This window comes from Labrus mixtus, chromosome 7 (genome assembly GCF_963584025.1).
Source record: "Labrus mixtus chromosome 7, fLabMix1.1, whole genome shotgun sequence".
Taxonomy (NCBI): domain Eukaryota; kingdom Metazoa; phylum Chordata; class Actinopteri; order Labriformes; family Labridae; genus Labrus; species Labrus mixtus.
The window spans coordinates 29,859,368-29,879,419 of record NC_083618.1 but is presented as its reverse complement, the minus strand read 5'-3'; the positions used below and the strand labels follow the sequence as shown (position 1 = coordinate 29,879,419).

General features: G+C 45.2%; 1 protein-coding gene across 3 annotated transcripts; it reads left to right on the top strand.

Moving 5' to 3' along the window:
• The first annotated feature begins 1,069 nt into the window (after positions 1 to 1,069).
• On the top strand, positions 1,070 to 19,676 carry atxn7l2a (ataxin 7-like 2a). Of its 3 annotated transcripts, none has more exons than XM_061041535.1 (10): positions 1,070 to 1,228; positions 2,170 to 2,238; positions 3,880 to 4,225; positions 5,947 to 6,206; positions 9,435 to 9,517; positions 12,443 to 12,654; positions 13,672 to 13,852; positions 15,021 to 15,142; positions 17,044 to 18,001; positions 19,343 to 19,676. In XM_061041535.1, exons 1-10 carry the CDS (start codon positions 1,099 to 1,101, stop codon positions 19,358 to 19,360), a joined length of 2,379 nt encoding a protein of 792 aa, XP_060897518.1. In that variant the 5' UTR covers positions 1,070 to 1,098; the 3' UTR covers positions 19,361 to 19,676. The 3 variants fall into 3 exon arrangements, with proteins under 3 accessions (XP_060897518.1, XP_060897517.1, XP_060897519.1); XM_061041534.1 differs by having other exon boundaries at positions 5,947 to 6,221; XM_061041536.1 differs by lacking the exon at positions 1,070 to 1,228 and adding an exon at positions 1,266 to 1,581 and having other exon boundaries at positions 5,947 to 6,221.
• The last annotated feature ends 376 nt before the right edge of the window (positions 19,677 to 20,052 follow it).

Sequence of the window (20,052 nt, the reverse complement as noted above, 5' to 3'; positions counted from 1 at the left end):
TATCTATAAATAAATCAGAGGGGGAAAAAGGCAGGAAAGTAAAATATATCAAAATAATTCATTGGAAAATAATGTTTTCAGTCTTCCTTTCACTTCATGTTCACTTCATTTGTCTGTCTATTCGCTGTTATATTGAATATTTTCTGCTGATAATATGTCTACACTCATGCACTTTAACTTATGTATCACTGATTGCACATCTCCCTATGTCAATACTGTTCATTTAAAAACTCTGTTTTTGCACATTTACATTTAATCTTTCATATTTAAGACTAGTAATGTTTAGTTAAATCCTGGTTGTATATATTCACATTCTTAGTTTTGATATTTTTAGTGCTTATTTACTTTGTAGTTAATATTATATTGTGTTTAGATTTGCTAACATTGTGTTTTTTACTCATATTGTGTGTTGGATAGCCTGCTGCTGTAACGCCACAATTTCCCAGTTTGGGATCAATGAAGTCATTCTATTCTATTCTAGGAGATCGAGCATTTGTAGCTCGGGCTCCTCGGCTGTGGAACAACGTGCCTGAGGATCTCAGACTAGCTACATCAGTATCTTCTTCTTTTAAATGACTTTTAAAAACACATTTTTATCGTAAGGCCTTCTTATAATCCTTGTTTCATCCAGGATGTTTTATTTGTTTTACTGTTAACTTTAGCCAATCTTTGTCTCGGTTGTTTCTCTTTTCTCTGTTAATTGGATGATTGCTGCTCTGTTGTTTTATTTTTCATGCTTTTAATAGGATTTTATTGTTGTGTATTTGACTTATATTTTTAATTTTTTCTGTAAAGCACTTTGTGATGTTGGTTTTGTTAACTGCTTTATAAATAAACTTTATTATTATTATTCTATTCTATTATTTTCTATTGTATTGTATTATTTTCTTTTCTATTCTATTCTATTCTATTCTATTCTATGCTATTCTGTTCTATTCTATTCTATTTCTATTCTATTCTATTATTTTCTATTCTATTTCTATTCTATTCTATTCTATTTCTATTCTTTGGTGTGTGGGTGTCCCAAGCACGCGCACGCAGGAAGTTCCTATCCCGTCGAGAGCGCGCAATATGACGTAAGCTGCTTCCCGCGCAGTGATGATGGCGGTGCGTGAACGCGCAGTAAAAGTAATGGCTGCTCTTGATCGGCGGGTGCCTAGCCTCGATGATTTCGTGGGTCAAAGCTGGACTGCCTGGGCCGAGTGGGCCGGTGTGGCGGCGGCGGATGGTAAGAGAGCACACTGACGCAAACACCGGCAGCCACGAAGCCTTTTAATCAAAAACACCGGGGTTTATTTCCGTGGAAACGGAGGACTGAGCTAACCATGTTACCCAAACAAAGACCCTGCCGGGTCCTAGCGCTGGGTGGGTAACATGTTGCTCTCTCTCTCTCTTCCAGGTCCCACTGCACACCCTGTCTTTGATTTTAAAAAGAAAACAAACACCTGACGTATTTATAAAGATATATAACCGAGCGCAGTGTGTGTGTAGCGGCTGTGGTCAGGAGGCAAACTGCGGGGTGAAAGCAGCCGGGCAGCGGTGGCATCACAGCGGAAGGAGGCTAGTATGGAGGATGCCTGGGTGAGCAACTTCTTGCCGTGGAGAGCTAGGCTAGCTGCTAGCTCGGTGGCAATAAAGCAAGCCAGTCTGGGCAAGTGAGCGTTAGCGTGCTAAAGCTGGCAGCAGAGGGGATTGAGAGGAGACACCGGTGACGGAGGAGGAGTCTGCTGGCCCCAGCCTTTTCATATCGACTAACGTTACTCTGTGTTCTTCATGTTAACGCTCCTCTTCTTTACAGCCATCGCCTTTAATCAACGCCCCTATTCAAGACACTGAGCCTTAAAAAGTGCTCCTCCTTTACCCCTCCCCAGCTTTAAGTCCTCTCTCATTGTCTGGCATCCCTCCAAGTCCGTAACTACCAGATAAAGTCCCTCCTCCACCGTGCAACATCTTCTTAGTGCTCAGCAAACTATGTGGAAAGTGACTGGAAACACAACAGCAGCAGCATGTTGTTGCCCTGCAAGATCAGTCCTTTACATAACACAGCTTAAGGGCCTGTGATGTTAGGGGGTTGGGGGGGGGGGGGGGGTCCGTCCTGATGGTAAACTTGACCCCTGTATAGGTTTTGAGGTTTTTTTTTGAACATGTGTGTTGTGTGTGATGTTTCAGGGCCCGATGGGGAAGACTGCAGCAAGAATGGCAAAAAGGTTGCAGAGGCCATGTCACTCAGTAAGGAGGGTAAGTCTGCACGCCGTCGTTCAGCAGACAGAGGGAACGACACTTCTGATTTAAAACAATAAGGGAGAACACTCGTGTCTGTGCACGTCAGGGTTCTCGCAAATTTTCAACTCTGATGTGATGCTCGCAAAAAAAAAGGCCAATGTTTGCACAGCCCACGTGTTGCAAACCTGATTTTTTTCCTTTCATACTATTTGATCCTTAAAAAAATTGTATCGTTTTAACACATGGCAATCGAAAAGTATCTTTGAGTATCGAAACATTCTGCACAACCTTGGTGCTTTTGCATATTTCCCTTTGAGCATCTGCTTTTCCTTCACCAAACAAATCACATGTGCACGACTGGAAATGTGTAGAGAATTCCTGAGGCAAGATATGACGTCAAGGAAGAAGTGGACAAACCAGTCCGCTATAAAGAGAATATTTGCACCGTTCCCGGGGGGGGGGGGGTCAGAGGGACGGCTGTTTGCGTTCACACATGCAGATCACCTTGAAAACCCTTGATGAGTTTTGGTGCAGGTGTGAAAAGCACTACTGCTGAAAAGCTGGGTGGTGGTGGGAACCTAGGCCTGGCTGTGTAAAGCAGCAGCTGTCCAACAGGGCGGCACAGGGGTGTGGCGTGTGTGAAACCCACCAGCAGACAACTCAGAAAAAAGAAGAAGAAGAAGCAGAAGAAGAAGTCAGCTGACTCGAATCAACCAAAACAATGTTTGCAAATCTGTGAGGGACAGAGGCTCATGAACTGGAGAGAAGATCCACCATCACAGTCGTGGATGGAAGAGGACTGAAGCAGTGTGAAAGCAACGTAGCTGTCAGTGCACACGTTACACATCACAACTGATGCAGACCCAGTTAGGTTACACCCCCCCCCCCCCTAAAATGATGTGTCTGTATTATTTGGTTCTGTCCCAAAAAAACATGCATGCTGCCTTTTTGGCTATTCCAGGGACTCTGGATAAAAAAAAGCTTAATGTTACATCTATTGAAATATTTAAGTTATTTCATCCAAACATTTATACCGATCCACCCCCCCCCCCCCCCCCATTCCTTCTCCTAACTTATTCTGTTGGAGAAATACACCTTGATCATCCCTGCTGATTTGAGCTTTGTAAAAATCTGGATGACGTCAAGAACAAAGACATGAAGGCTTTCGGTCTTTTTTTATTTTATTTTTCATGTCCTGGAGGATGCTTATTTGTGGGTTGTGACTCACAAAGGCCCGAAGTGCACAAATTATCCTGTGACCAAACTTGTTTGAGGGTAAAATTTGCCTCCACCCAGGTCTGACCGCAGCTGGAGGAGACAAGCCGGACCCAACCATGACAACAATAGGAATTGTGTTTCCCTAAAAACTCGCTTCAGAGATCACACATTCTTTTTATTTGTGGTATTTTTTGGGCGTATAGACGGGCGAATATTCACCGTTACAGGGATGGAAACGCACTCGGACAGTGTGAAAGCATTTAAACTGTACTTTATAAAGCGTCCAGCTATAAGTTCAACCATTTAATTTCATGTAGAAATGAAAAAACAGAAACTTTTTATAGTGTAGCATCTTCTCTGACGTCCCCTTAAAGAAACGTTTTTCCACTCTCTTTCCTCTCCTCACTCGTCCTCCGTTCCCCTCTCTCTCCCCTCCAGACATGTCCATCTTCGGGCTCTACCCCGGCCACGACGACTTCTACCTGGTGGTGTGCAGCCACTGCGGCCAAGTGGTGAAGCCGCAGGCGTTTGAGAAGCACTGCGAGCGGCGGCACGGCCCCCTGTCCAAGCTGTACGCCCGCCTGCGCTCTCCCACCCCTGCGCCGCAGCCCCAGCAGAGACCCCACCACAGCCACTCTCCTTCCCATGGGACCAACACCGCTGCTTCTGCTGCTTCATCCTGGGAGAGTCGCGGCCAGGGGGTCGGGCAGCCGCGGGCCGCGCCACCTTCGCCTTCCACGCCACCACAGTACAGACACTCCAAGAGCTCCAAGGATGGAGTACGGTAAGAAAGAAGGGACATAAATAACCTATTTCAGCCAGTTTCAAACGGTTTTAAGTTTGTGTTTCTCCAGCACAGAAAGCCTACGCTCAATAGTGAACAAACTGAGGTTGTTGTCATGGTAGCGAGGTGAATTTCTTGACAGGTTTAAGGCCTCCCTGTGTCTTCATCTGTGGGTGATTCTCATATAGTTGCCCGCTCTTATTTAGCTGCTGCTTCCTGCTAGCTGTGACAGTTCACCTTGGACTTGATCACATCCTTTTCCTGTGCTATCAGAATAAAGGGCTCCACTCAGCGGGTCGCCCAGAGCTTCCAGTCCGGGTTCTAACTGAGCTCACGAGCTTAATGCAACAGATCGTAAACTGTTCATCAGGATACTTGTAAATATCAGAGGTCAGACAGAGCAGCTTGAGGAAGTCAGAGTTTCCCCCCCTCATGTCAAATATTTAATCCAAACATCCAGTGTCACCATCATGAGTAAATATTTATCAAGTTTGTTTTTGAATGATAATGTCTGTGTGAGTCCCGGCCCTCAGAGAAGTCAGAATAAGATCAGGAACTTTGACTTCATAACGACATCGGGTCACCTGCGTAAACTTGGAGGAGGAAGTGTGACTGAAATGAATTTTAGCAACAGATCAATTCTATCAGTAGCGAGCACAAACGTAAGCTTGTCAGAACACATTTGGTAAACATTGTAGATGATGAAATCTGTCGCAGAGTTAGTCCAGAAAATATTGAATAAGGAAAAGAAGTATGAAAATGCACCGGAGAGGAGACTCAAAGACCAGAGTCCAGTCTAGTCCTGTGTTGCATTAAGTCAACACTTCCTTCATCTCGCCACCATTTAAAAAGCCTTTTAGTGTATGTTTGTGTGAAAGGTGTAGAAGTGATTTTATAACATCTGAAAAACAAATTGTTCAACATGTTTGGAAATGTTCCGTTTTTATTTTCCTGCTAAGACTTTAGAGTCTAGTTAACTTTGCATATAGAACATCCTCTCTTCTAAGGTTAAACAAAATCTGCCTACAATCATCTCTAAAGCTCAGTTGTTAACACTTTAATGGGCACAAAAAACCCAAATTATAAAAACAACACTTGCAGCTTAACGAGGGGATTATGTGCTGGACTTTTTTTCTTGACCTCTAGCGGCAAACTCCTGACCTCGCAGTCGAGAAGTAGCCCATAAATAGCCGCGTCTTTGTTTCATGATCTCGTACAAAAACTGCTTAAAATTGGAGCCAAATTCAGGCGGCTAATTTGACTGATTCCCATTTGTTTGTCAGCATCAGTTTGCCATGCACTTCAAGGTAAAACATCTGTGGAGTGTTTATTTCTTTGCACCATAAGCCTCCACATGTTGCTGTGTCTCGGGGGGGGGGGGGGGGTCGTTTTGTGTTGACCTGAACCTACAGGTGATCAAACTTGTTATAGAAAAAGACAGAGAGGATGATGCAGAAGGACAATTTTATGGAATTAAGTTTAATGCACTTGGTTTTTGGAAAGTATAAAAAGCTTTTCTCGTCATCCTGAGACGAGCTTCTTAAAAATAATCGCCTTAAGAACAAAAGTAAAGGTAAAAGGTTTGGTAATCAGAATTGCCCTGAATGCATTTGAAAAGCTCTTTCAGCCTATGAGATAATAGTGAGATAATGTTATTTTCCCATTATTTGAATTTCATCCTGTAAGTTAAATGATTTTCTTTTCTCTCTTTCATCACTCAGACATTCCCCGCTGGAGAAATCCTCTCACAGCAGCCACACAGAGTCGTCAGTATTCAAGCAGCCGCCACCTCTGGAGCCTCCGATCAGCTCTCCGCCTCCCTCACTCAGAGATCCGCCCTGGCCACACGGAGGAACCCCGCCAGGTAGACCAGCGCCCAGCGACCGACCGCCTTCACAACAGGGCCCGAGGAAGGACTCGCCTCTGTCGTCTGCTGGTCAGAGCCACCGCATCCCCCGACCTTACAACAAAGTGGCCTCCAGTAAGTACAAGCGAGGTTAGCACCCGACCAGTTTTGATTTATCTCATTTGTACGTTTGAGGATCACGATGAGCCAATCAGGAGCCTCTTCGGTGAGGCATGCTGTGAAAGAAAACAGGGCTGTCACAACACCTTAATTTAGAAATGTGAAATGACGTGAAAAAAGTCAAACGATGGCAAAATCTGAAACTAAAATAAAAGTCATAGACGCACAATCTTTTAGAGGAGATCTATTACACTCAGCTTCAGCTTTAATGACGTCAGTCTGGGACGTCTGTTGAGCAGCGTTGTGAGATGTGTAGCTAAAAAAAAAAACTCCTTATTTATCCGATACTGCCGTCTGTAAAATCCCAAATTTGCCTGTCCTCCGATTGGCCAGCTCTGTTTAAAGTCGCAGTGACACTTGAGTGAGCTTCCTGGTGGGCGTGTCCTTGAAAGAGCTGCTTATGTGGGCGTGTCCTACAACTTTACTCCCTGCTTTGCTCTGATACTTCAGCAGAACCTGGCGTCAGGTTCTCGCCAAGTTCTGGTAACATCTCGTTCTGAGCGGCAGCAAAACCACGTGTATGTTGTGTTTTAAAAAACTCTGCTGAGGTTTAGTGCGGACATCCACCATCCTAACATGATATTTAAATATGGATCAGCAGAATAGATCTCCTTTTTAGAGTTTTCCACTGCAATGAAGGATGGATCATTTTGACAACCAGGAAGCTTCTCCTCATTTACAAGAGAAACATTATGACACTCTGAGGCGGGATTTACCAACTCCTGAGGGTGTCATGGCAACAAGCTTTCTTTATTCTACACTGTCTCGACAATCCACAAAGAAAGAATCAGCTGTTTGAAAGTTGATGAGACGGCTGTGTGAGTGAATTCAAATGACACAAAAGCTGAATCACATCTGAACACAGAGTAGCATCTCCACGTTTCTCTGTTTTTAGATTTCAGATTCCTTCCCTCCTCTCCTCTCCTCCCTCTCCTCCTCTCCTCTCCTCTGCTCTCCTCTCCTCTCATCTCCCCCCTCTTCCCACCTCTCATCTCCTTCTCTCCTCTCCTCTCCTCTCTCTCCTCTCATCTCCTTCTCTCCTCTCCTCTCTTCTTCTCTCCCCCCTCCTCTCTTCTCCTCTCCCCCTCTCCTCCTCTCCTCTCCTCTCGTGTCCTCTCCCCCCTCTCCTCCTCTCCTCTTGTGTCCTCTCTTCTCCTCTCTCCTCTCCTCTCCTCTCTCTCCTCTCATCTCCTTCTCCTCTCCTCTCTCCTCCTCTCCTCTCCTCTCTTCTCTTCTCCTCTCCCCCCTCTCCTCCTCTCCTCTCCTCTCGTGTCCTCTCCTCTCTTCTCCTCTCCCCCCTCTCCTCCTCTCCTCTCGTGTCCTCTCTTCTCCTCTCTCCTCTTTCCTCTCCTCTCTTCTCTTCTCCCCCCTCTCCTCCTCTCCTCTCCTCTCGTGTCCTCTCCTCTCTTCTCCTCTCCCCCCTCTCCTCCTCTCCTCTCGTGTCCTCTCTTCTCCTCTCTCCTCTCCTCTCCTCTCTTCTCTCCTCTCTCCTCTCTTCTCCTCTCCTCTCCTCTCATCTCCTCCTCTCATCTCCTCCTCTCCTCTCGTGTCCTCTCTTCTCCTCTCCCCCCTCTCTTCTCTCCTCTCCTCTCTTCTCCTCTCTCCCCTCTCCTCTCCTCTCCTCTCTTCTCTCCTCCCCTCCTTCTCTCCTCTCCTCCTCTCCTCCCCTCCTTGTCTCGTCTCCTCTCCTCTCCCCCCTCTCCTCCTCTCCTCTCCTCCTCTCTTCTCCTCTCCTCTCCCTTCCTCTCCTCTCTTCTCCTCTCCCCCTCTCCTCTCCTCTCCTCTCTTCTCTCCTCCCCTCCTTCTCTCCTCTCCTCCTCTCCTCCCCTCCTTGTCTCGTCTCCTCTCCTCTCCCCCCTCTCCTCCTCTCCTCTCTTCTCCTCTCTCCTCCTCTCCTCTCTTCTCCTCTCTTCTCCTCTCCTCTCCCTTCCTCTCCTCTCTTCTCCTCTCCCCCTCTCCTCTCCTCTCCTCTCCTCGTGTCTCAGTCCCTCCCACCTGAGAGAAAAAGCGGAGGAGGGAAGGAAGAGACACGAGACGGAGGAATCAAAGCAACGGGCATCTTAGGAAATCCGACATCTCTGCTACAGAGCTGTCGTTGTCGACCAGGAGTTAATTAAACATGAAATGAGGCACAGCTGCTTCTTCAGTTCATTGTTTTTAAAGCTTCCAGCTGAATTATACGATCTGTCAGGTGATCATTACAGTGTTCATGACAATGTGTTAAGGGAACAAGTACAATAGAATTCACATGTCATGGAGGCCAAAAAGACATCCTGCTTTGCTTCTTGCTCCTTTTCCTCCTGGAGATGCGTTCATGGGCGCTGAGATAGATTTCGGGGGTCGTGGGCAGGGAGACTATTAAGAGAGGGGACACGAGGAGGTGCAAGATTGAGGAAAATGAAAGGCTGTGATAAGGATGCAAGTACAGCAGCAGAGAACAGACCTGAAAGAAGATGTTTGTGTGTAAATCAAGACTGAAACTTTTAACTGTCTTTGCTGATGAATTCCTAAAATCTCAGCGGAGTTACAGCCTGTCCTAACTGCACACGACACGAGTGAGCGTCGGCAACGAAATCAGATGTAGACAGAGAAGGAAAGAGGGGGCTCTTCAGGGCAATGGTGCTCGCCTTTTCTCACTCAACGGCGCTCGTTAGCTTGTTTTACAAAGTGGCGATAACGGTGCATTTTTAATATCCACACCCGTTTGAAATGTTGAGCTTTGACTTGTGTCAACAGCGGAGAAAAACTTTTTTTTGGATCACCGAGAGCCGTAAATTGACGAGCCTTTAGGGTGCTGTGGTTTGAGTCATCAGATCGTCAATACAAAGCACCACACTTCCTTTTGTCCACCTTCAAAATAAAAGCACTAGACGTCAAACTGTTTGGAAGAGAAAACTGAATTTCTCAGAGCAGAGAGGTTGATATTTAATTGATGCAGCGTGAACAGCAAACGTGTGATCGTGCACAATGCAACGTCCAACGCTCGCGTGCTGTTAGGACGCGTTGTTAGAGTCTAAATGAAACACCTTCTCTTATAACAAATTCATGTGTGAAATATGCAAAAGTCTTCATATTTAAGAGAAAGCCTTCGTGTGGGAGCGCAGCGATACTGAAATGTTTCTGAGTCTTGTTGCATGTGTTGTTGTTGTTGTTGTTGATGAGATTCTCTCCGTGTCTCCTCAGAGCGGGAGTGTGACTTGGACAAACACTGCGGCGTCCTCGACCCGGACAGGAAGAAGGTCTGCACTCGCCTCCTGACATGCAATGTAAGTTAAAAAACAAACACTCTCACTCTCCTGAGATCTGCTGTTTGGATTCTGTCAAAAGAAAATTCCTGCATTTTTGATGATCGTGATCGAATACTATTGGTTTATAGTTCTAGAGGAGGGAGGGAGATAAATGATCGGTGGGTGAGAGAGAGTCTGAACAGCGCCTGTTAATGAAACTCGTCTGAACAGAAACCGTCTGTTTGAGATTTTGGGACGATTAAGAGATGATCAACACAGACGGGAACTTTGAGAACTATCTTCTGCTTTTTCTGTGTGTGTTTCTAGGATTTGTCAGTCTCAGTAGGAAATGCTTTTACAGTTTTGAAACCAGGCAGTGACTCTCTCTGCAGACGCAGTGTCAGGTCTCTGAAGGACAGATGGACGGACAGGTTAAAGTTGAGTCCCTGTCCTTCATTTGTTGCCTCCTCTGTTTATCGACAGAGCCGCTTAGTTTAAAAACCAGGGACAGAATCCAGACTCTTTTTGAGTGGGGTCGCCCAACCTGTGCCCTGATCATCGTTAATTTACCCTTACTGGGTCTTGGTCTTGACTCGATCTCGATCCCTAAATGTCTTGGTCTTGTCTTGGTCTTGGTCTTGACTCTGTCTCAACCCCTAAATGTCTTGGTCTTGGTCTTGACTCAGTCTCTATCCCTAAATGTCTTGGTCTTGGTCTTGACTCAGTCTCCATCCCTAAATGTCTTGGTCTTTCCCTGTCTTGATCTTTGTCTTGGTCTTTACTCAGTCTCCATCCCTAAATGTCTTGGTCTTGGTCTTGGTCTTGGTCTTGGTCTTGGTCTTGGTCTTGACTCAGTCTTGATCCCTAAATGTCTCAGCCTTGGAGCCCTCTGGTCTCTGGTCTGTCTTGGTCTCGGTTAGCGTGGTCTTGACTACAACACTGACTGTCTCCACTAATTACATCTTCATCTTTCATAAAAGTAGTTTTTGTTTTGTTGAAGTGAAGTCATATTTGTTCCCTGCTTGAACATCGTACTCGCTCAGTGTAGATCATCCCTTCAGCGTGTTAAATAAATGTTCATATGGAAGACATTAATTAAACTTCTGCATCTTAACGAGACGCCTTAAGGACTTGAGAATCCTCTGTGTTTGTCGACCTGTGAATTTGAATAGACCACCACTCCTCTCTGTGTCTTTCAGTCGCTGCAGCTTTGTGTTAAAATATGACTGAAGTTCATAAAAACTGATAAAATAACAGAGATTGCATTGTTTAAAAATGTGCCATTTCAAAGCATCTTAAGTATGGAGTCTATTCTGTAGCAGGAGGAAAAGTAAACGTGAGATCAGAGGAGGTGTACTGATCCGCTCTGACTGATACTGAGAGCTGCAAATGGCTCCCGGCACGGGAACTGTCCTTATATGGAAGCTGTTGTGTGAAGGAGGAAGTGAGTGCGAGAGGCCACATCCAGCCGAGCAGAGGCAGGATGACATTCAAACAGGAAATGACAGGAGTGACGGGAAAAAACAACCTTCATCTCACACCTGACCTGTAGGTGAACAGGCGGCTGTCATTTCTCCTTCACCTGCTTAAAGGAAGGACAAACGCCATCAAGTCAGTAACATTGATGGATTAGTTCAATGATAACATCAGAAGGGATACTATACTAACCTTTTTTTTTTTAACATTGATGATAACATTTTAATCAGATGAAAAAAGATGAAAGAGAAACTTGATGAAAGAGACCCTACCCTCCTGGTGATTCAGGTTCTTGACTTTTAGTTTGAACCTACTAGAATCACTTGACATTTCTAATGCTTTCACACATGCACAAACATCCTGAAGTCTGCAGGAAAAGCTGCATGTGTGAACGCAAACTCTGACTTCACCCGGAGTTTCTCCTCCAGCCTCCTCGTATTTATTCTGCAGAAAGTCAGAGTGAGCTGATGTGAGAACGCAGCAGGATATAATCAGGAGAATTCACCTGGAGCCGGGGGGGGGGTGACGTTTATTCCCTGTGATCGCTGCACGACCATAGACTGTCTGCACGCCACCTCTACCATCTCCGTGCTCTAATCAACCTGCTGCTGCATGTTTCCTGTTCTCATTATAGCGTCGTGTAGCTGACTGTGCTGCTTCGCCCCGCTTCTTCAGCTCCTTCTTCTTTTGACGACGTGATGTCTTGCCTCAAGTCAGGTCGAGTGTCCTCCTGAAATTGTCTGGAGTAAATAAGCGACTACGGCTTTAGTCTGCTGTTTCAGTGTTAGCCGATTAGTGTTCAGATTTACCAACTTCCTGGAACGCATCAGAAAATGATCGAGCCGACCTCCATTCAACAAACACACATTTTAAAAGTTGTTTTCTTCTCTTGAGGACGGACCTGAATCTGTCTCATGATGTTCTGTCATGTTTGTTCAGTTCAGAGACTTTATTCACCTCGCAGTTTGGAAAACAGACCGCTACTCTAGCATCCAGGAAGTCTCCCTTCATTAGAAACATAAGGTCCACATCCAAAACATGTTTTACCGTAAAGAACGACACTATTATGTTGATACGACAACACTGAAGGAAGCCACGCTGACGTATCTGGAAAGGGGCGATTATAACTTTGCTCTACAAAGGGAGTTTCTTAAGCCGGTGACTCGACTGTGAACGACGCAGTGCACATGAAAGAAATCCTCGGCTTGAAGTTGTTTGACGCCAACTGGTGGCTACACTGGGATTATGGTAAAGATGGCCATCGATCCCAGAGCCATATATCATCTGACAAAAGCAAACTCTGCAAAAGAAAGGGTCAATTTACACCTACGTTGGTCATTTTGTTTATTGCAATTAATTTAGCAAACGCTTCATATCCTCAAAATCAATGCAATCTAAGATTCATGGTCATGTGACATTTCTCATATTTTTTTTAGACATGCTGATTTGTATGTGCAGAGTGTAAAGGAGTTTTTATTCCCCCTGCAGATCCACTCCATCCACCAGCGCAGGAAGGTGATGGGCCGCAGTAAAAACTTTGACCAGCTGGTGGCCGAACTCAAGACCAAGGTCCGTGAGAAAGGGGGCCAGTCCCTGGATGGAGGCTCCTCCTCTGGACGATCCCCCAGCCCCGAGGCCCCCCGGGAGCAGGCGGGGGCTCCACACTGCAGGAGACCTCTGGCCAGCCTCCCCGCGTTCAGGTTAGTGAGATTTACTGAAACAACCCGGTGAGACTTAAGCATGAGCGTGCATGCTAGCTGCTTTCTTTAGACATTCTACATCTTCACATTATCTTTCCTCGGTTACAAACTAACTCGTCCTGCAGCAATTATGAACAAGGCTGGTGGAATCTTGTACCTCACTTTACCTCCAGATGTGTTTCCTGACAGTGAACTGAAGTAGTTGTTGAACTGTCACGCTTTGACTGCCTAGAATAAACCAAGTTGTCGGCATTCACAGACTCCACTCTGCTCGTTATTAAACCCCAGAAATACAAAGCGTTCTGTTACATAATAACCAAATATAGCTGCAGTCAGTTTCAGACCTGTGTGTGTGGTTCTCTCAATAACTCGTCCTACGCCATCCTTTTGTCTGCAGAAGATCCTAAACAGCAACATCTTTAGGTTAACATTTAAGGCTCTGCACAGTATGCAGAAAAAGCTTTTTATGTGCACTATCATCTGATGACGAGTGACCATAACCAGCTGCATGTTTTATACGTTACCCGTGTTTAATACAAGTCCTCTTTTCTGAATGCAAAATAATCTGTGAAGCCGCAGTGCTGTTCCTTTTCACTTCTCCTTCCTCAGCATCTCGCTAGCCATGCATATAACTAATCATCACTGATTAATCTGAGGAAAGCTAACGGCCAGCTAAGGCTTCATCTGATTGGTTAGAGAGTGTGACTCATGATTGATGGGTCCGAGGTTTGCACGTCGTTTATGTTTAAAATGTTTTTCATATTTTAGCTTTTCAGAGAGTCTTTTGAGACACTTTTATTTCTGCATTATCATATCAAAAAGATGCATTAGGGATAAATGTTGATATGGAGCAGGTTCATGTAGGGCTGAGGGTCTTGACTTGACCCTGTTCCTGGATGTGAGTGACCTTGGATTGCACCGCCAATACTTATGATACTGAGAGAAGGATCCAGTGAGCAGTTGCATATTTAATGTGTATTCTATGTATAAAAACCTTGATTATTTTTTGGGTTACAGTCGGTCCACGGCTGCGTCGGAGAGCACCCCAGAGGAGGAGAATCAGCGGCAGGATGAGGGGAGCCTCCGATCCCCCTCGCCTCTCGTCCAAGGGCGGATCTCCAGCGACGAAAGCGACGCAGAAGGAGCCGAGGAGCACGTCGAGTTCTCGTCTTCTGCTACACATCCGAGGCCGCTGGCGGTGAGCAATATGCACAAGAGTTTAACAGCGGAGGGGGGGGGGGAGAGAAATGTTTTTTTAGTGTTTCATCTGCAGAAATGCATGCAGTAAAAGAAAGGAAAACGGAGTCCTCTTTCAGAACTGGTTCAGTTTTAAACGGCGGCAGTCTGGATCCAGTTTGAGCTCTTCAGCTAAAGGACTTCACATATCGACCCCTGAACAGAAAAGGCTTTTTGTCCGAGTGAATATTTACGAAACATCACCTTGCAGTCTCTGTTAGACGCTCCACGTGTTACAGAGCGACGAGGTCACTGAGCACCTGAGGAGCCTGATGATCTAAACATTTATGGATGACTTTAAGAGAAGCAAATCAAAAGTGAACTTATTTAACTTCTTTAAAACAAGACGAGGATGCGACCTTATCGACTTCCTGTCTACCATCTTAATTGCTCTGTTGTAAATCATGGTCAGAGGCTTGATGGCAGAACATGATGCTCATGTCCAGGAGGTTAAAAATAACTGATAGAACCGCTTAGAGTACACGTATCAAATTTTCATGCTGTCTGTGTTGTGCCGCCGAAATATCAGGTCATGTGGTTCAACAGAAAAGGCAGACAAAGAGGAACTAGTATCTCGTTTAACTACCTGATGTGCAAAAAGATCAACAGTACGACACACAATCCCAATCCACCCGCTGTGTTTATCGTCAGATGTAGTTTTTGTTTAGGTTATGAAAGTTTGGTCACACACTGAGGACATTGTCTCCTGTGATGAGCACACAGGTGACTCGCTTGTGAGGAATGATTGTAACAAATCCTGTTTGTGCAAGCAGAGCTGCTCAGCGGAGTGTGCGCCCTCCTGCACGTCCTCGGCAGGGAAAACGAGAGAGCGAGCTTTCAACACCTGACCGCTGCTGACAGCTCTGTCTCTGATTTTTGTTGGTCCTGCTTCCATTTTCAAATTTTTGTATCCCTCCACTACCTTTGGTTTCAGGATGAACTGTGAGAGAGTGTTTATGTTAAATCATGACGGAGAACGTTTAGGAATTCTACAGACCAGAAAGAAACGAGAAACAACAAACTGCAAATCTGTCAAAACATTTGAGTTGCTTTGAAGTCACCACCGTTACAGATAACAACAGGAGACACTCTGTTGTAACAGGTTCTTAACTTGTCGTTTCTTCCTCCAGATGTGTTCGTTTGGCAGCCACGCGTTGGGTCACGGCATCTTCACGTTTGACAGGAGACTTCATCACCTGAGGTCGGCGCTCAGCAGCATGCTGGAGCAGCACATCAGCGCTCATCTTTGGAAGTAAGAAACTCAAACCCACAGAAACAGATTTCAAAGTCTGCACTGATTCTCCAAGTCTTTAGTCTTCAGACAAATCATCCTAAAGCAACGGGGCGTCACTGCCAAAAGCATGGATCCCTTTGATTGAAAGAATTATATCTTTATTTCAAGCATGTAAATAATAATTTGGATTGCAAAATGTAACGCAAAGTAAACAGCTTATGTATAAAAAAACAGTAAAATGGCTCATTAAATGTCAACATTTCTGTCATGTTGCTCAAAATGTGATCAGTAAAATCTCATTCTTCTGGGACCGTCTGTTAAAAAGCAGTAAGAAGCCACGCTGAAGGCAAGAGGGGGCTTTTATTTTCTGCAGGTTACAGTAGTCTGGTCCGATCAATAACTTTTTCCAGGTGTGAGTGTGAAAGTAAGTCATTCACATTTGCTTTGCTCTGCCTTCACGGTGCACATTAATTTTGCAAGGACAAAAAGACACTCACCAGAATCTGTAGTGTCAGATTCAAACCTTTTTTATAATAATAATAATAATAATACATTTTATTTGTAATGCACTTTATGCATTTTTTTAGACTGCTTTCATTCACAGAAGTGCCGTATATAAGCTCAGCCGTCATCACGTCTTTGTACACTCATATTGATTCAGAGACGGGGTAACATTGGTGTCCCAGTCTGGGATTTCACATTGTGTTTAATCGCTGCAGAAGCATGCTACAGCAAGAGCTCCACGTACACCCACAGTCAGACATGCGCGCGCACACACACACACACACACACACAGACACACACAGCCCTGCACTTCCCCTGCTGATCCAGTCTCACCCCTAGATCGCCTCTTTACTACCTCTGAAGATGGTACAGAGGGGGGATCACATCCTCCCTCCATTACGACTCCTCGACATTCAGATTGAGGGAGAAACGTCACAGGGTCGTAAACATTGTGGCTTTAAACGGCGCTCTTTTTAGAGATATTTTCTTTCGTTAATGCTTTGGTTTTTTTTTGTTCCGTTCGCTTCAGTTGAAGGGGAATAAAATAATGAGTGAAAGTGTAACCTTCCCATCCTTCTACTTGGTTCAGGTTTCCATGTAGGTTTTTCCCACACAGTCATTTTCTGAGGGTCGGTTCGATCAGATGCTGCGTCTTGGTAACACTAGCAGATGAACATGAGTGTATCTCGCTTGCTTAGTCACTGATGGATGAAGCAGATGGTGAGTCCTGCAGCCCAGAATAGCAGCGGCGAGGAGTAAGAAGTTGGCACTGAGATGGAGACTGATTTCACACGAAAATAAAAATCAGCTGATGTCGCCTGACTGCATTTTATACGACAAGCTTAGAAAGAAATCTCAGAGCATCAGAGGGAAGCAGTAACCGAGTCACTATGAAATCTGTGCTGCAGTGCGGCTGGTTAGTCATCAGTTGATCCTTCACACATAATTATGCTCAGCGATCTGTATTTCAGATATATTCATATTTTCACACATATTGTATGTACTCCTTTTTTGTTTTGCAGCCCATAGTTAACTCAATGTTAGCTTAAATAAAACAAGAGATGATTCAAAGCACTTTATTTATTTTATTTATTTTATTTATTTTATTTATTTTATTTATTTTATTTATTTTATTTATTTCATTTTATTTCATTTTATTTCATTTTATTTTATTTATTTTTATTTTATTTTATTTATTATTTTATTTTATTTATTTTTTCAATTTTGCCTTCATTGGATAGGACAATAGGAGGAGAGTGTGACTTATTTATTTGAATTGTATCTGTTTCTTATTTTGGGGTTAAAACACCTACCTTAAAAATGTTAGAACACCGGGATCATCATGTATGTTAAAGTTTAAAGTCAACAGCGATCCGTCTGTTTAATAATGAATTGGGTTTTTTTTTCTTCTGCAGGAAAATACCTCAAGCCACAGACCTTCAATCGCCATCTCCCTCGGCCAAGACCATCACCTTGTCGTCGTCCCCGTCCTCTGCAGCTTCCTCCTTACATTCAAAGATCCGAACAGGAAGTCACATCAGCTCCTCTCTCAAAACTGCATCCTCCTCCTCCTCCAATCGTGGACCAGGGAGAACCCCGACAGCCATACCGTCAGAGAACTCGGGGGGCGGAGGCTGCAGTATCACTAGCGGCCATATGGGGTCTCCCAGTAAGCCTGTGACGGGGCGTCAGGGGGGTTCTGGGAGACTCAAAAACCCCGTGGGACGTCCCAGCAAGCAGACGCTGAAGCTTCGAGAGGAGGCAGCCGCCGCCGCCGCGCTCCGCAAACGCAAAGCCCCGTCGCAGGAAGGCGAGCACTCAGGCCCCGAAAGGAACTGCATACTCCTCCAGGACAGGGGCCGCCCTCCTTCCACCGCTTCTTCCTCCTCTTCGTCGTCATCTTCCAAACCCTCCATTTCCTCGCCCCTCCCACACGGACAGACCAATGGAACTCTTTCCCCCAGCAGCAAACCCCGCCCCCAGCCCTCCCCCTCAGAATCGCACTCGCCGGCCGCCAAGGCGGTCTGGACTTACAGACGAACAACACACACTCCTCTGGGACATTCGGCGTCCCCGGACTCCTCCTCTGCCACCAACAACTCCCACAGCCGGAGCGGCGTGGGGGACTCAGGACTGCATGGGCAGAGCGGTGGGAGGAGCTTTGAGCACCAGGGGCTGGTGAAAAAACGCAAGGGGGGCAGCATGGAGGAGCACTCGCCCTCCTCCAAACCCTCGGCGCACCGCCTGCCCTCCTCGTCCTCCTCCTCCAGCTCTGCCACCTCCTCCACCCCGCGCTCCAACTTCTACCCGTGGAAGGAGAGTAAGAGTGGAGGTCTGGCCGGGGGCGTGGAGAAGAAACTGGGCACACAGAAGGTGAGTTAGAGGTAGAGAAACGACAAAGAGTTTAAAGTGTGCAGCTTTTCTCTGTGAGAATCCATGATTGGCTCCTCGTCTGCCCATCACTCATAGACACTCACTACTCAGTCTGCGCCGATAAAACATCAGAATCAGATCAAACCGTCCTCATAGATTACATTGATTCAGTTTTGTTAGAGGTGCTTTGATACCAGAGGACGAGTAAAGCGAATGTTTTCTGTCCTTGACTTAATATTTTGAACAATGACGGAGTCACAGTCATTTTGGCGGCTGAATCCCTGAGGCGGTCGACCACACCCTTTTAATCCTCGCACAGCACGCTCATTAACCACATGTAGAGCGCCTGCAGTAAACCTCCCTGACCAGCTGCTGGCCGGTGTGCATCACTCATTTATTTTAATTTTTTTATTTATTGCACAAAAAAAACCTAAACATAATAGATCAATGAAAAAACAGACGGTACATAATGATTAGTTAATTAACAAAACAAACATTTTGAAAGAAATGGTGCTGGAGGAGCCAAATAAACCCAGAGGGGCTTGTCGAGTGGTCCTCCTAAAAAAAAAAAAAAAAAAAAGTGATCTCACATGCATATTATTCGTTGTCTAGCTGGCTTTGTTAGCATAGCATTAGCAAGCTTTAGCTACATGGCTATCAAACGGCTAAACATTTTGGTCCTCTTCAGTTGGATTGTGGTTTAGTTTCCGGACACGTTGTATAAACACTCAACAAAACAACAAGTTGGTCCTACATATGACATCCATATTCTTTGTGTTTGCTGTCGTCGCCATGGTGATGTCTGTTGTGCTTCCTGCTTCAGTCAGCTTGCTTCCTTATTGGCTATTGTTCCGTTCCTCATGACGCTCCACAGAGTGCGTGCTCGGCCTTCCTCAGTGTTCTCCCCCACACATCAGGATTACTGATCAGAAATACTGAATTTGTTAAATGTTTATGATTTCAAATCGGGGCGGCCCTGATCGTCTTAAGACACCTCACACCACAGGAACATCTGGCAAGATAATCTTTGGATCCCTCAGATAGTCGGGCCTTTGCAGACGTTGGTTGAGGGAGGGGGGCGGGGGATCGTGTCCAAAATCTGCCCAATTATCTCGTAGTGTGTTCCACGCTTAAGCCCAAGTTACTCCACAGATTTCTTTAGTGTCCAGTATGTTTCTGTTTCTTTTCATGTTGTCAGTCTGTCTTTTTTGACCCAGTGTGTGGTCAGTTTCTTTATTCCACCGCTGATTTCACATTTGAGTTCATTTATAAACCAGTCGTCAAAATGGAAGCACTGACTCAAATGTTCTTTTTTTTTTTTTTTTTTTTTTCCCCTCACAGCCAAAACTGCACCATTAAGTGTGCCTGCCTTACAAGCCACTACGAGGGAGCCAGCTCTGCTCAGTCCAAGACTGAGGCAACAGGACTCAAAATGTGTGTCTGTCAATGTGTGTGTGTGTGTGTGTTTTGTCTACAGAGCAAACGCTCCAGTATGAGTGTGTCAGGCTGTGTGTATGTGCAGAGTTTGTGTGAATGTGTTGTCTGGATGAATGTCTGAGGGGAGGATGGGGACGAAAATTCAGAGTATGGATTTAGATATACCTCAAGACCATCCGGTTATGCTGCTAAATTAAATATGTTGGTTTATAAAAATTGATTAAAAATGTCCTTTACACTTGGTTTCTGCTGCTTGATTCTTAATGTCCTTCTCTTTACATTTTACTCTTTAAATTATTTTTTTGTCTTGGAGTACCTCATTTCTTAAAATGCAGTTAAATTGACTCCACATCTCCGTTAGGTCGGCGTCTCCGTCCTCATCTGCTCTTCCCAACAATTCAATCTTAAAGATGCTCACGGTGAGTGAAATGTCTGAAGCTCAACATCCAGTATCTGGTCTCCTCTTAAACCTTTGATCCACGGTACAACTAAAAAATGAATTTCCACTCGAGGTTTGGAGAGTCTGTACGCTCACGTGATAATATGATGTCATTCAGCCACTGACTGTTTTACCATCTATGGTGAAGATGAGAAACAACCGATTTATCAACAGG